This window comes from Pan troglodytes, chromosome 20 (genome assembly GCF_028858775.2).
Source record: "Pan troglodytes isolate AG18354 chromosome 20, NHGRI_mPanTro3-v2.0_pri, whole genome shotgun sequence".
Lineage (NCBI taxonomy): Eukaryota > Metazoa > Chordata > Mammalia > Primates > Hominidae > Pan > Pan troglodytes.
The window spans coordinates 24,469,069-24,486,697 of NC_072418.2; the positions used below are offsets into that span (position 1 = coordinate 24,469,069).

Genomic DNA, 17,629 nt, shown 5'->3' on the forward strand with positions numbered 1-17,629 from the left:
TAATCCCAGCTACTTGGGAGGCTGAAGCAGGAGAATCGCCTGAACCCAGGAGGCGGAGGTTGCAGGGAGCCAAGATTGAGTGATTGAGTGATTGCATTCCAGCCTGGACATCAGGGCAAGACTCCATCTTAAAAACAAAAAAACAATATTGTTGTGACTTCTGATGTCATCACCTGAAGGGATGTTTATGGACAGAAGAATTGTTATTATTTTTATCTTTTATTTTGCTAAGAATACTTATTTATCTTCTAATAAAATTATTCTAGATATCCTTAAGATATTTGTTTAAATGGATTATTAGTATATATTATGAAATTGACAGGGCAGTAGCTAAAAAAGATTAAAGTTACATGAACTCTGGGATTTAAGTTTTTCTTAGGTAAGCTTAGGAAACAGAACTGGAAGTACCCCAGTGGCACAGAGAACAAATTCTACATAGGCTCCACTCCCTGCTCCAGTTCTGTTCAGTTCCTACTTGGGGGCTTTATTTAGTCCTGTCCCCACCCTGGAGTCTTGCCTCAGATAACTGATTTAATAAGATCAGAGTTTTGGTTGGTGAAGCCTGCTGTCTTTCTAGAAGTGGTGCTCACAATTTTCTGAAATCCAAAAGCAGATAAATGGGAATAATAAAGTATGTATTTTAGGGTCTTTTAAAATTTTTTATTAAAACCAGTGCTTGCAGACACATTCCATTTAGCAACTTGTTTTCTAATCTTACAAATCAGTAGTTGCTTCACAAGTCACAAAAAATTAAATATAAACACAATAAAAATTCCTCTAAACTACATTAAATTTTTCCTTTATCCCTCTCATCTATTTAGCTTTATTCTATACATTTTATAAAAAATTAATGACAGAAACTATAAAAATTAAAATGCTGTGCCCTTTATCTAAATCCTGGGAATTATTAAACACTTAGTACCAATTCCCAAGGGTGTTATGAAGATTAAGTCACATAATGTGTTATTCCCAGCACAGTGCTCCGTAACATCCTCTTGCGCACATAGAGCACAATGTTTAATAAACATTCCATCAGTACACTTGTACATGTTATTTAAACGCAGACTTATTCAGACATGGCTGTTTTCTGTTTCCTCTGTATACTCTACAGAGCCAGCAAAGAATATGATACTTTAGGATGGAGAGTGGTTGTCTTCATTTGCCCTAGAAGTATTTGTGTTGTGACAAGAGTGCTGAGTGTAAGGGACTCTGTGCTGTGCCTGCTTTCTCTAACTAATGCTGAGCATGAGCCCGGGGGAGCAACATCAACATTGACAGGGGACTTGTTTAAAACATTCATTTTGGACCCTTTTCAAACCTGCAGCATCACGTTACATAGAGTGGGCCCAAAATTACTAAGTGATTTGTAAGCTCATTAAAGCTTGAGATTAAATGCTTAGCTAAGTGGTTATAAGCCCAGACCTCTAATTAGGATTACATGGCCAATTTGCAGAAAAATCCTTACTTCAGCTTTTCCTACAGGTTTTGTTTATTGTTTTAGGTGGAAACATACATGTTGTTTTGGTTATGTACCTCGTATAATTCCAATGTGAGGCCAGAATCAACAATGAAGTGTTCAAGGCATTCATGAGAGTTAAGGTAGAAACCTTTGCACTAAAGGGTGGTCACAGGGCATGTTCTGTTTGGGTTTGGGAGAGACAAGGCAGTGTGGCCCATATTACCATTACTGTAGCAGAAATTGCTGGTGTCTGTGGCAGAGGAGGGCATCTGAGGACAGAAAAGAAGAAACTTATATTTTTATTTTCATAGAGAAGCTCATTGTTCCTGAATCTCTACTAGTATAAAGGACAGAAATGGATGGAATGTTTCTGCAGGTCTTGGTCCTGCCAGTGGGTGTGGTGGTAGCAGGTAAATGGGTGGTGCTGACACCTTTAAAGGCATATTCTCGAGATGCAGGTGTAATTTGTGCAGAAAATTTCATCTGAGCAGGAATTCCAGAGGAGAAGGAGGAAAAAATGGCTTTTTTTTTTTCAACTAAACATGTCTCATATCAAGAGCTGTGTCCACTCTGCCTTCTGAAATGCCATGCATTTTTACATGCAAACCTTTACTTCTCTACTTGTTTTTCCTCCCTAATGAGTTTGTTTTAACTACTTTTAAAAATTCTTATAATAGTCAAGGGTCTCTGAAAAATATGTTTTTTCCCATATACCAGAGCCTTCTACATCATGGCTCCTTCTATGCCACGCAGAATTTTCTTCATGGATTTATAATCTACTGTATTAAAAATGTTCCCTTTGTGGCTGGGAAGCTGTGAATACTCAAGATTCCTATTGGAAGAAGAAAGGGGTTCTTAAAAAAGATGGAAAACTTGTAATGTTGAGGTTCCATCTGTGTTCTTCATTAACTCTATAGAGAGCAGGATTAAGAAAGTGTTTATTTAAGGAGGATGGCATTTATTACCCAGAAAGTCCTGAAAAAAAATGAGGAAATACTTGCTCTCTAGGGTGCTAAAGAAAGACTACTTAAAATCACTATTAAAAATTACAGAACATGAGAGATATCTGTGTCTTGAATTTGGTATAAAACTGATGGTTCTTTATGGTTGAATTCGGGCTACAATTTACTTCTGGGAGAAAATGTCACAGTGGTGATGCTGTGTCCTTCTTTTGTGCATCAGCACATCATAAAAATTTGTCCTAGTGCAAGTAACATTAATGATTCACTTGGTTAAGGAGGTCTCCTACAGATATTTTTACTAGAAAGCTAGTTATTTTTCTTTTCATTATAAATTATTTTTATGCAGCGGATGTGCATAAACCATCACATTTTATCTGGTAGCTGCCCCTCTTTCTTAGGTTTTATTTGCATATATCTGTCTTTGGCAAGTAAAAACTGTCATCTTTTTCTTTTTACAGTCCAGCAATACTAGGAAAAACACAGGCTCTTTTACTTAGTGGATGTTTGACAAAATATTCTTGGGCCAAAAACATTGGCATTACTGGTGAACTTGTTAGAAATATAGAAACTCAAAACAAAACAAAAAAAATTCAGAAACAGACTTTCTATAAGTCAGAACCAGTTCTCTACTCTCTCATTTGACCTTGAGACACATTAAAAATTCTGCCCTGGCCGCTTGGTAAATGTGTATGGGGGTGTGTTTTTTAGAGTCAGAGAATACATTAGAGAATATTTCTGTGTTAAAAAAATATTTTCTTGGATAATTTTGGTCACTCCAATAAGGCAGAACCTGTTCTCTCTACTCTCTAATTACACCTTGAGTGACATTAAAAATTCTGTCCATGACCACTTGGTAAATATATGTGTGTCTGTGTTTGTGTGTTTTTCAGGGACCACTGACAATTAGGGATGTGACTGTAGAATTCTCTCTGGAGGAGTGGCAATGCCTGGACACTGCACAGCAGAATTTATATAGGGATGTGATGTTAGAGAACTACAGAAACCTGGTCTTCCTGGGTGAGGATAACTTCAATACTCAATTCCTAATATACTCCAAAGGCTTTATTTTTGTTTTTTGTTTTTTTTGTAGAATGTTTTTTGGTAATTTGGTAATTTTTGATAATTATGCTTTGCATAAATGAGTTTCATATCCCTGTTTTCAAGAAAATCATAAGGATTTGTCAGTGTAGAAAAAAAATTTCTTCAAGAGGTTTCACTTTGAACTGAACTTTCCACATTGCTGAGCTGATCTCTATCCCTCACTCTAGAATAGTGGTAATTCCAGAAATTTAGTGGTGTAAAATATTGTTGCCCACGCCTTAAAATCTAATTGCTACCACCAATTTTTTAATTCAGTAGTACTGAGTAGTGAATTAAGAATCTACAAATATACAGTATTTTCTAAATATTTAGAAATTTCTGTTATAAATTAGTATTTTGGCATAAATGTATTAGAATATTATATTACATTCTCTTTATTGAGCACATTACTAAGTTGGTAATTGGAGAATATGAGCAAGATGCATGTTACTTATTTTTAAAAAACAGGTATTGCTGTCTCTAAGCCAGACCTGATCACCTGTCTGGAGCAAGGAAAAGAGCCCTGTAATATGAAGAGACATGAGATGGTAGCCAAACCCCCAGGTAGGTGAGAGTGAAAGCCAGTACAACAGATGAAACAGATGAGAGATCCAAAGGTCAACGAGAAAGCAAGTCCTTAAAATGTCATTTCGGAAGCTGTATTCCAAGGGATATAGTTTCTGGAAGCCTGAGTTTGCATTTTTTTTTCTTTGCTGTCACATAGGGACATTTCTGTCTTATGCTTTTAAATTCTCTAAAGATTCTACTTTCCTTTCAGTCATTTTCCTTAAAGTTTACAGTGAGAGCCAAAGTCCTCATGGCATATAAGAGACTGCACAGTCTGACTGCTTTTTCATTGTTTTTAGGGGCTTACAAATATCTGCATAATTTTCAAAAATTCTATGTTAAGCTATGTCTTAAGTTCTCTTTTTGCATTGTGTCTGACATGAATAGAGTAGTGGTTTCTGTTCCATTGAATTTTTTAATTTTTCTGCACATTTCATCCTTTTTCTTTAGTATATTTTTGAAAGATAGTTTGGAATTATAAAATATGATGTCATTCTGCTTTTTTTTTTCCTGAAGATTGCTTTGGCTATTCAAAGTTTATTGTAGTTTCATGTAATCTTTAGCCTTGTATTTTCCATTACTGTGAAAAAAACTTGCCACTGGAATTTTTACAGGAAGCTTATTGAACCTATGTTTATTGAATCTATATTCTTTCAACTCATAGACAAGAAACATTTTAAAATTTATTTTTGTCTTCTCTATTTCTTTTCCTAGCTATCTTATATCTTTCAGTGTAAAGAGTTTTTATCTCCTTGGTCAAATTTGTTCTCAGAAATTTATTTATTTATTTGTTTTTTGAGATGGAGTTTCACTCTTCTTGCCCAGACTGAAGTGCAATGGTGCAGTCTCAGCTCACTGTAAACTCCGCCTCCCGAGTTCAAGCAATTCTCCTGCCTCAGCCTTTCGAGTAGCAGGGATTACAGGCACTCGCCACCATGCCTGGCTAATTTTTGTATTTTTAGTAGACATGGGGTTTCACCATGTTGGCCAGGCTGGTCTCGAACTCCTGACCTCAGATGATCCGCCCTTGTCAGCCTCCCAAAGTGTTGGGTTTACAGGCATGAGCACCGCGCCTGGCCAGAAATTTATTATTTTAATGCTATTGTAAATAAGATTTTTTTTTGTCTATTTTACCAGATAGTTTGTTTTAAGTGTATGGAACCATAACTTGTATTTTAATTTTATATTTTGCTAATTTACGGAGTTTATTTATTAACTTAGGTTTTAAGTCACTGCTTATGGTTTTCTATATATAAGATGTAATCTACAAACAGCAAATTTTTACTTATTTGTCTTCAGTTTCAATGGCTTTTTGAAAACTGTTTTGACTAATTATTCTGCCATATACTTCAGTGCTATGTTAAAATAGAAGCATTGACAAGGTGCACAATATAATTTTGCATTTGGTGTCTGTGAATTTGAAGGAGCAAACACCTCTTCAAGTTTCTATAAACTAGTTTCAGGAGGTAAAGATCTTCTTCCATTGGGCCCCCAGGGTGATGGGATTCCCTCTGGGTTTGTGATGGAGAGGTGTTGTAGCTTGGTCACAAGATTGCTGGGTCTGCACTAGGGTCCACCTTTAGTTGGCTTGTTACAAGGGGCTTGGATAGTTGTAATTCCCATATTATTTTTGGACAGATTGGATATCCTTCAAGACTTTGCTCTGTAGGGCAGACACTAGGGCAGGTTTTTGCAGTAGGGTCTGTATATAATGTACCTTAAATCGGGATGTAAATGAGTATGGCTTTTGCTGAGTACCACAGAGGATTTCCTCGGGTCACACTGTGTTGGTTTCTAGGTAAAGAGAACTGGCCATAAACTGTGGCCCAGGAAGCTGGAACTGAGACTTTGAACTGCTTCAGGCACCACATTAAAAGCCAGGGTCTGCAGGCCTGCCTGCATGGCTATAAACGGGTGTCTTCCTCCAGGCCTGTGAAAGGACAGAACCTTTCCCAGACTGCGGCTGAAAGGATTTTGAAATAATTACAGAGTAAATTCAGAATTCTCAGTGGGACCAAGTAGGGTTGGCCATTTCCTGTCCTGTAGCCAAGACCAGGGGTCCTGTAGTTTGCCACCGAAATGAGAGCCTGCTTTCTGAAGAGAACACCCCTCAATCTTTGGCTTTAGCAGAATTTCACAACTTCATCCCTGGACTTTAAAGATCTCTTAAAGGCACTTATTTTGGAGATGGGGTCTTGCTACATAACCCAGGCTGGTCTTGAAATCTTGGCCTGAACCAATTCTCCAACCTTAATATACCATGTAGCTGTCATTACAGGTTTGAGCCATGAGGCCTGGTACTCTCATAAAGGTATTTTTGTCAGGGATGGCCAACAAATTTTCTTGCTGTGGAGGAATAGACAAATAGGGCACCTTTTATTTCTCTATCTTATTAATGTCACCCTTTCTATAAGTTTTTAATTTCTAATTTCTATTTCAAATGTGCCTGTAATTTTAGATTCAGACATTTAGGAGCAATAAGCTAGAATTTACATGTTATGTTTGAAGTAAATTAGGTAATTAGTAGGCATTCCATATTTACTAATATAGTTACTTACAAATTTAAGTTTGCTACAGGCAAAAAGGAATTATATATTTTCACCCATTTTCTCTAGCCTGTATCTAAACAATAACATAATTTATTCGTATTTGTTTTATATAATAGACTCCAACCATATTCTGCTATATATATATTAAATTATATATACAAAATAAATAATAATAAATACATATATTACTTACATATATATTTTAGCAATGTAAGGCTATTCCTTGCTTCTAAAGTTGGATTACAGCAGTTTCATTTTGTGAAAGAATAGCATACAATTAAAACATAAAAATTATCTCTAGTTTATTTTAAATGCTTATTTATTAAATGTTTCTCATTAAAATCTTCTGTTTATGATTATTCTGCATTTTCTCTAAAATTTTACTGCCACACAGTGCCTGTCAATGATTCGAAATACCTGCCTTCCATGAGTACACAGTTACAGTCAAATACTGTAGTTATCTAGACAATTTTTTTTAATGGTACATCAGTGTTGCATACCAGATTATATAAGTAAACATTTTACTTATTATTGTTTTGCAGTTCCATGTTAGTGTGTTTTTTTCAATGTAGGTTTCTTTTTTTTTTTGAGATGGAGTCTCGCTCTGTCGCCCAGGCTGGAGTGCAGTGGCATGATTTCGGCTCACTGCAACCTCCGCCTCCCGGGTTCACGCCATTCTCCTGCCTCAGCCTCCCGAGTAGCTGGGACTACAGGCGCCCGCCACCATGCCCGGCTAATTTTTGGTATTTTTAGTAGAGTCAGGGTTTCACCGTGTTAGCCAGGATGGTCTCGATCACCTGACCTCATGATCCGCCTGCCTTGGCCTCCCAATATGCTGGGATTATAGGTATGAGCCACTGCGCCTGTCCTAAAATTTACCATCTTTAATCTGTTTAAGTGTACATTTCAGGCCTAGGCATGGTGGTGGCTCACATCTATAATACCAGGATTTTGGGAGACCAAGACAGAAGGATTGCTTGAGCCCAGAATGTTGAGACCAGCCTGGGCAGCATATAAAGTCCCCCTCTCTCCACACACAAAAAATGTTTTAATAGCCAGGCATGGTGGTATGCACCTGTGGTCCTAGCTGTTTGGGAGATTGAGTGGGGAGGATTACTTGAGCCTGGGAGTTTGAGGCTGCAGTGAGCCATAGTTGTGCCACTGCAATCCAGCTTGGGTGACAGAGTAAGATCCTGTTTCAAAAAAATGGTATACATTTCAGGCATGTTAAGTACATTCACATTGTTATACAAGAGACTTCCAGAAATTTTCCGTCTTGTAAAACTAAAACTCAATACCCATTAAATAACAACAACCCATTTTACCCTCTCTCCAGCCCTCGACAAACACCGTTTCTCTTTCTGTTTTTATGAGTGTGACGACTTAAAATATCTCATATTAGTGGAATTATATAGTATTCATTATTTTGTTACTGGCTTATTTCAGGTGACATAATATTCTCAGTTTATCTTCAAATGTGACAAGATTTTATGAGGCTGAATAATATTTCATTGTATTTATGTATTACATTTTTCAGTGTGTTTCCAAATTAAGACATTTGGGTTGCTTCAGCCTTTTGACTTTTGTGAATACTAATACAATAAACATGACTGTTCAAATATGTCTTCCAGGTCCTGTGTTGCATATTATAGATATAGATTCATAAATGAGATTGCTGTATTTTATGGTAATTTTATTTTTGATTATTTGAGGTACATTTATAACATTTTAAAATAATGGCTATGCTCCTGATTTTCACCAACAATCGACATGGGTTTCATTTTCACTGCATCATCAACAGATTTGGTGTTTTTTAAAAAAAATTATAGTGGCCATTCTAGGCCAGGCACCGTGGCTCATGCTTGTAATCCTAGCACTTTGGGAGGCCAAGGTGGGCGGATCACAAGGGCAGGAGTTTGAGACCGGACTGGCCAATATGGTGAAACCCCGTCTCTACTAAAAAAAAAAAAAATTAGCTGGGCGTGGTGGCGGGCGCCTGTAGTCCCAGCTACTCAGGAGGCTGAAGCAGGAGAATTGCTTGTACCCGGGAGTTGAAGGTTGCAGTGAACTGAGATCTCACCACTGCACTCCAGCCTGGGCAACAGAGGGAGACTCCAACTAAAAAAAAAAAAAAAAATTATAGTGGCCATTCCAATGAGTGTGAGGTGATTTTGTTTTTTGTGATTTTTATGCAATTCTCTACAAAATAATTATTTTGCGTTTTCTTTTAAATGCATTTTCTTATTTGTGTATATTTTTGATAAGAATTTTGTTCAATTATTTGACCATTTCTAAATCAACTTATTCAACTGTATTGTTTAGTTTTAAGACTTGTTTATATATTCTGAATATTAACTCCTATCATGTGATTTGCAAATATTTTCACACATTTTTTATGAGGCATTGTCACTCTATTGAATATTTTATTTGGTGCAAAAATTTTGAAGGATAGTGCAGTTAAATTTTTCTGTTACTTTCTTTGTTGCTGATGCATTTAATGTTGTATCTAAAAAAGTGTTGCTAAGACAAACGTCATGTTTTTCTTCTACATTTCTAAAAAATTGGTTAGTTATTTTTTATGTCTGGGTATTTTATTTAAAATATTTTTCATATATGGTTCAAGGAAATAATCCAGCTTTATCACTGTTGATACCCAGTTTTCTTTCTTTCTTTTTTTTTTTTTTTTTTGAGATGGAGTTTTGCTCTTGTTGCCCAGGCTGGAGTGCAATGGTGCAATCTCTGCTCACTGCAGCCTCCACCTCCCAGGTTCAAGTGATTCTCCTGCCTCAGCCTCTCTAGTAGCTGGGATTACAGGCATGTGCCACCACGCCCTGCTAATTTTGTATTTTTAGTAGAGACGGGGTTTCTCCATGTTGTTCAGGCTGGTCTCAAACTCCTGACCTCAGGTGATCTACCTGCCTTGGCCTCCCAAAATGCTGGGATTACAGGCGTGAGCCACCACCGCACCTGGCTGGTATCCAGTTTTCAACATTAATTTTTGAAGAGATTATCTTTTCTCTGTTGTGTGCTCATGGCAACTTTGTGGAAGATCATTTGATCTTTTAAAGGGGGGTTCATTTCTTCACTTGTATTCTGTTCTTTCATCTGTTTATGTGTCTTTGTTTCAGTACCACATCGTTTTTATTTTAGCTTCTAGTATGTTTTGAAATTAGAAAGTATAATGCCTCCTTGTTCTTTTTCATGGGTTTCTGGCTATAGTTGTAATCAAGGTTTAAACTTTTACACAAGATTTCTTGTATTGGTTGGTCTGTTCTCATGCTACTAATAAGAACATACCCAAGACTGGGTAATTTATAAAGAAAAGAGGTTTAATTGGCACACACTTCCACATGGCTGGGGAGGCTTCACAATCATGGCACAAGGCAAAGGAGGAGCAAGTCATGTCTTACATGGTGGAAGGCAAGAGGGCGTTAGCAAAGGAACTCCCCTCTATAAACCCATCAGATCTCCTGGAACTTATTCACTATCACAAGAACAGCACAGGAAAGACCCACTTTCATGATTTAATTACCTCTCCCTGTCTCTCTCATGACACATGGGAATTATGGGAGCTACAACTCAAGATGAGATTTGGGTGGGGACACAGCCAAACCATATTATTTCTGTTAAAAACTGTGCTATTGAGATTGTTATAATGATTGTATTAAATTTGTTCACAACTGTAGGTTGTATTGACTCCTTTGAAAAATTAAATTTTTGGCCCCTGAGCAAGAATATGTTGAAGAATTTTATATATTTAGTTTTATATACTTTTGGATTTGCCAGTTTTGCTTTTAATTCCTAGTTTTATTCAGTTGTGGTCAGAAAACACACAGTGTATAATTTTGGTATACTTAAATGTATTTATTGTTGTTTTTAGACAGGATCTTACTCTGTCACCCAGGCTGGAGTGCAGTGGCATGATTTTGGCTCACTGTCACCTCAACCTCCTGGGCTCAAGTGATCCTTTCACCTCAGCATCCCTAGTACTGGGACTATAGACATGCATTACCACGTCTGGCTAATTTTTTTATTATTTGTAGGAACAGGGTCTCACTATGTTGCCCAGCCTGGTCTCAAACTTCTGGCCCCAAGAGAGCCTCTCACTTTGTTCTTCCAAAGTGTTGGGGTTATAGGCATGAGGACTTCATGCTGCCATGTAATTCTCAATGTTGAATGTAAGACCAGTGGGAGGTGTTTGGCTTGTGAGGAAAAATTCCTTGTGCATGGGTTGGCACCATCCTCTTTGTAATCAAAATTTTACATTCTATTAATTCAAAAGAGAGCTGGCTCATTAAAAGAACCTGGCTCCTTCACCTTACACTTGCTGTCTGTTACCATGTGGTATGTCCAGTTACCAGTTACTCTTGGCCTTCCACCATGATTGTAAGCTTTTTGAGACCCTCACCAGAAGCAGATGTTGGCACACACTTCTTGTACAGTCTGCTGAACTGTGAGCCAAATCTTTTTTTTTAAAATAAATTATCTACTATCAGGCTTCCTGTGTATTCAAAATAATTTATACAGTCTATAATGTTTTCTAAGTTCTCTGTTTTATTATTGCTATTTTATCTGAATTTTCTATTTATTATTGAAAATGAGGTCTTGATGTCTACAACTATGTTGCTATGTATTTCCTGCTTCAATTTGTTGATATTTGCTTTATATATTTTGGAGCCCTGATATTATATATACGTATACATATAGCTAGATAAGTATTTTATTAAATACATTAATTATATTATATATCTATATAGTTTTTTTTTTTTTTTGAGATAGAGTCTTGCTTTGTTGCCCAGGCTGGAGTGCAGTGGCACGATCTCAGCTCACTGCAACCTCCATCTCCCAGGTTCAAACAATTCTTCCACCTCAGCCTCCCGAGTTGCTGGGACTACAAGGCACGTGCCACCATGCTCGGCTAATTTTTGTATTTTTAGTAGAGTCGGGGTTTCACCATGTTAACCAGCATTGTCTCGAACTCCTGACCTCGTCATCCACCTGCCTCGGCCTCCCAAAGTTCTGGGATTAAAGGCATGAGCCACCATGCCCGGTCCTATATAGATATCTATATGTATACATATATATGTTATATATACACGTATCTGTAGGTATACGTATATATATACTCATATACATATGGATAGATACCAGTTAAATTGACCCATTTTACCATTATATCAGTTTTTGTCTCATGCTAGTACTTAGGACTACCATAATTATGTCTACCATAATTACGCCTGCCTCACCCAATTGTAGTTACTATTTGCATGGAATATAGATTTTTTTCATTCTGTTACTTTCAGCCTATTTAACTAAATTCTAAAATGAATCTCTTGTATGCAGCATATTGTATGCTGTTTTTCTTAAGCCAATTAGGCATTTAATTTTTTAAATATAATTTATTTAATTTTTTATTTTTGAGATAGATTCTCACTCTGTCAGCCAGGCTGGTTTGCAGTGGTTTGATCATGGCTCACAGCAGCTTCAGCCTCCCAAACTCAGATGATCCTCTCATTTCAGCCTCTCAAGCAGCTGGGTTACAAGTATGTGGCATCACACCCTGCTAGTTTTTTTGTATTTTTTGTAGAGACACAGTTTTGCCGTGTTGCCCACTCTGGTTTTGACCTTCTGAGATCAAGTGATCAGCCCACCTTGGCCTCCCAAAGTCCTGGGATTACATTTTTAAAAATTAAATAGTTTAATTAATTTGTATTTAAAATAATTGCTTAAAGAAATGTTTCTATTACCAGTTTTATTGTTATCGTTTTATGTGCTCATATAGATATGTTTTTTCTCATTTCCTATTTTACCACCTTAAATTTTGTTTAATTTTATAGTGACATGCCTTACTTTTCTATTTGTTTAGCATACTTTCTATAAATATTATCTTCATAATCATCTTGAAAAATGAAGATTACATAAAACATCTTAAGGTTAAAACAATATATTTTAATCTCATAACAACTTAAACTGAATACAAATACTATACCTCTACATTTTTGTTATTAATATTATAAATTATATCTAATAACAGATGTATGCAGATTTATATTTTGTTTTTCATATTCTATAGAAGAAATTTAGGGATTTTATGCACCATCATTATAATAGTAAAGGATTCCATGTGTGTCTGTATATTTACATTTAATAGAGAGGTTTATATTTACATAGTCATATGATGCTGTGCGAATTTTATTTTTCAGCATAATGGACTCGTAGCATTTCTTTGTTTTTATATGCAAAGTCACCATGTTCCTCAGGATGTTCTGGAACTCCTGGTCTCAAGTGATGTGACTGCCTGGGCCTCCTAAAACTGTAAGATTACAGGCATGAGCCACTGTGCCTCGCCACCATGTAGCATTTTTTATAGGACAGTGCTAGTCGTGATGAACACTCTCACCTTTTATTTTGGAAAGTGTTTATTTTTATCTTTTTTTGAAGTAAAATAATTTCAAATCAAGTATTATTGGTCAGGTATGATTCTATTACCTCAAAATTTGGGAAGTACTTAGTCTTTTTCATTTTCAAGTAAACTCTGTATTACTTTTTCCCTATAGTCTTCTTCCAACATTTTGTTCATGAATATATTGATCGACTTGATGCTGTCCAATAAGTATTACATTCTGTGTTTTAAATTTGTTTTGCAATTTTATATTTTTGTATTATATATTTTAGAACATGCCACCTCATACCAGTTAATTGTGTTTTGATTTTTCAGTTTATATTATAATTGTGTATGACAATATTTAGTTCTGAACAATTTAAGACAGTGTGGAGCAAAATCAAATATGAATCAGCCATACAGCTAGTGCCAATATAATTGTCTCTGTGTTTGTTTGCCTTTATAAATATTATCCCTGTGTTTCTTTATAACTTGTATATTTGTGGTGTAGGTTTGTTGTGAAAGGTTGTTTAATCCTGTGTAGATGAGTAGCCACAAAAATCCTCCTAATTTCAACATCCTATTTATTTGTGAATCTTCCATATCCGGTTTATTCATGAATCTATATTATTTTTCTGTGAAAGAAATACTTTTGGCTTTGAAGATAATTTAAAAACTACTGGCAGGGTGTGGTGGCTCACACCTGTAATCCCAGCAGTTTGGGAGGGCGACGTGGGTGGATCACCTTAGGTCAGCAGTTTGAGACCAGCCTGGCCAAAGTGGTGAAACCCCGTCTCTACTGAAAATACAAAAAAATTAGCTGGGCATGGTGGTGGGCGCCTGTAATCCAGCTACTCAGGAAGCCGAGACAGGAGAATTGCTTGAACCCAGGAGGTGGAGATTGCAGTGAGCCAAGATCGCGCCATTGCACTCCAGCTGGGTGACAAGAGTGAAACTCCATCTCGAAAAACTAAACTCATAACTAAATTTCTCTTCTAGCTACTATTGTTCATTTTTACTTGTCAAAAACACATAATAATTTATAATAAAATATTTTCAAATATTCACTTTAGTTATATTGACATTGTTATGCAACATAATTGCTGAAGTGTTTTTATCTTGCAAAGCTAAATCTCAATACACATTATACAACTACCAATTTTTCCAGTATTATGGCACTTTTGAAACACCACTCTGTTTTCTCTTCCTAGTGGTGTAACTTCTTTATATATCTCATACAATCTCTGTCTGTTTGTGGCTGGCTTATGTCACTTTGCAAAATATCATCAAGATTTATCTGTGTAGTTGTTAGAATATTTTCTGCTTTTTGAAAACTGAGTGATGTGGTCCAGTGTGGTAGCTCACGCCTGTAATCCCAGCATTTTGGGAGACCAAGGTGGGTGGATCACCTGAGGTCAGGAGTTCTAGACCAGCCTGGCCAACATGGTGAAACCCCGTCTCAACTAAAAATACAGAAATTAGCTGGGTATGGTGGCAGGTGCCGGTAATCCCAGCTACTCGGGGGGCCAAGGCAGGAGAGTTGCTTGAACCCGGGAAGCAGAGGTTGCAGTGAGCTGAGATCGCGCCACCGCACTCCAGCCTGGGGGACGAGAGCAAGACTTAATCTCAAAAAAAAAAAAAAGAAAACTGAGTGATGTTCCAGTATTTTTACATTTCAAATTATATCTATTGAATAATTTGGTGACAGAAATTAGCATTGTTTTTAACTATCGGCTTTCCGTAACAATGCTACAATTATTATGGGTATGTAAATGACTCTTTATATGACCATATATATGAAAGTTTATGTGTTGCATTCTATTTGATTTGTCTAGTTTTCAGCTTGATACTGATACCAAATTGTTTTAATTCTGTAGCTTTGTAATCTGTTTTGAAATAAGGAATTATAATGCCTCCAACATTGTTTCTTTTTTTTTTGAAGATTGTTGGGTACTTTGTTGTCTCTTGCAATAGCACTCCTGAGTTTGTTATTGCTATTTTTTCAAAAATGCAATGAGAAATTTGAAAAACATTGCATTAAATCTGTAGATTACATTAAACAGTATAAACATCTATACGATATTATTTTAACTTTTGAAAAAGAGCATGCTTGAGTGTATCGTTTAATTTCTATATATTTGTGAAATTTTCAGTTTTTTCCATTGTTTCATATTCTTATTCCATTTTGTTCATAGAAAGTAATCCATAAAATTTTAGGGGTTTTTTTTTTTTTTTGAGACAATCTCACTCTGTTGCCCAGGCTAGGGTGCAGTGGAGTGATCTCGGCTAACTAACTCCTGCCTCCCGGGTTCAAGTGATTCTTGTGCTTTAGCCTGCTGAGTATCTGAGATTATAGGCGCATGCCACCAGGCCCAGTTAATTTTTTATTTTTGGTAGAGACAGGGTTTCACTATGTTGGCCAGGCTGGTTTCAAACTCCTGACCTCAGGTGATCCACCCGCTTCGACCTCCCAAACTGCTGGGATTACAGGCATGAGCCACCGTGCCTGGCCAAAGTTTTAGGTTTTTTTTGTTGTTGTTGTTTGTTTGTTTTGAGACAGAGTCCTGCTCTGTTGCCAGGCTGGAGTTCAGTGGCGCAATTTCTGCTCCCTGCAACCTCCGCCTCCTGGGTCCAAGCGATTCTCCTGCCTCAGCCTCCCAAGTAGCTGGGATCACAGGCATGCAACACCACACCTGGCTAATTTTGTATTTTCAGTAGAGACCACCACACCTGGCTAATTTTGTATTTTCATGTTGGCCAGGCTGGTCTTGAACTCCTGACCTCAGGTGATCCACCTGCCATGGCCTCCCAAAGTGCTGAGATTACAGGTGTGAGCCACCATGCCTGGCTCAAAATTTTAGTTTTAAAACACTTGCTAAGATTTATTTTTTGACCTAACCGGTGGTCTATCAAAAAGATTGTATGAGCTATTGCAACGGGTGTGTTTCCTGATGTTGAGAAGTTTTCTCTATATCTGTGTTAGAAATACTTGTTTTATACTGCCTTCAAGTCCACTGTTTCCTTATTAATATTCTCTTGTTTTATTATTATCAGAGAAAGTGAGGTATTGAAATATCCTACTATAATTATATTGCTTTCTATGTGTTTCTTCAATTATGTCAATATTTACCTTACATATTTGGAACCCTAATGTGAGATACACACACACATGCACACACACACACACACAAACACACAAACATGAGTATATACAAATTTTTCATAGGTTCCCCATCAATCTATTATTGCTTAATGTCCTTCTTTGTCTTTTTGAGTTTTGACTTCATATACATTTTATATAATATGAGTTTTTGACTTAAGATATAGCTTGCGTAATACTATTTTGACCTTTTCTGCTCTCATTTGGTTAATATTTGGATAAAATGCCTACATCAATCTTGCCACTTTCAGGCTTTTTTTATTATTAGTTCTAAACTGACTGTTATAGAAAGGCAAGTCGGGCCTTGAGTTTTAATGTTTTTTAATGAATCCCTTTATTTGAAACTATGTCTCTTGACTAGAAAGCTAATTATACCTATATGTAAGTAATTTTCTAAAAGACAAAGACTTCCGTTATTTTATTAATTATTTTATTTGATTCTTGTATCTTTGTCCCTCATTTTCTCCCTTTCTGTCTTCCGTTGTGTCTGTTTCATTTTAGTATTGATGTGGTTTCACTTCTTTCTTATTTTCTTTTGGGTGTCTATACAGATATTTTCTTTGTGGTACCTTAGGGATTACATAAAACCTCTAAAAGATAAAGCAGTATATATTTAATCTGGTGAAAAATGAACTTCAGTTATATACAAAAATTTTTCCTCATTACATCTGCCCTCAACTTTGTTATTGATATTGCTGATTATATGTTGTATATTTATTAACAGATATTCACAATAATTTCTGTTCTTTTATTTTTCTAATTTTAGAGCATAATTATAAATGTTTTCTGTCCCATTATGAGAATGCTAAGGAATTCTATTTTTGTGTATGTATGTTTCCCAGGAACATGTATTTTTATATGATTATGTGTTGTTTTCTTGCATCGTGTTATTTTCAGTGGAAGAAACTTTTTTCAGCATCTTTGATATATATAGGCCATATGCAGTGCCAATATACTGTCTCAGAATTTGGTTATTTTAGAAGGTCTTTTTTTTTTTTATTTATTTGGTAGGATGTTTTTGCTGATGATTATTCTTTTCACCTGACAGCATTTTTTCTTCAGGACTTTGACAATATCACACAGTTTTCTTCTGGCCTGCAAAATTTTCTTTTGAAAAATTCACTGTTTAGTGTGTAACTCTATGCCAATAAATGACACATCACTTTTGTCTTGCAGTTCTTGAGATTGTCTCTTGTCTGTGACATTTTAAGTTGTTCTTATATATGTGTTTTTTTAAATAAATATCTTGTATGTGTATTTTTGTTTGTTGAACTTCTTTATTTTTATATCATTTTTTCTTTTAGAATTGGTTAATTATCTCTTTGTATTATTTACCTCCACAATTACTGTTTTTAAAATGCTTTTAATATTTTTGCCGTTTTTCTCATTTTTCTGATTTTCAGTAGTTGTCTGTGCTCCTTTTACTCATTATTATTCAACTTATTTTAAATTTCTAAAATTTATACATTT

The 17,629-nt window shown here is 36.0% G+C and overlaps 2 protein-coding genes across 2 annotated transcripts in view; one reads left to right on the forward strand and one right to left on the reverse strand.

Moving 5' to 3' along the window:
- The window catches only part of ZNF208 (zinc finger protein 208), a 225,038-nt gene that overhangs the window by 99,177 nt on the left and 108,232 nt on the right, over window positions 1-17,629 (reverse strand). The gene's annotated exons all lie outside the window — the stretch shown is intronic.
- The window catches only part of ZNF257 (zinc finger protein 257), a 34,624-nt gene that overhangs the window by 14,327 nt on the left and 2,668 nt on the right, over window positions 1-17,629 (forward strand). Inside the window, 2 exon segments of the mRNA XM_009435160.5 lie at window positions 3,312-3,438; window positions 3,970-4,065. Of these exon segments, the coding sequence (XP_009433435.4) occupies window positions 3,312-3,438; window positions 3,970-4,065 (223 nt within the window).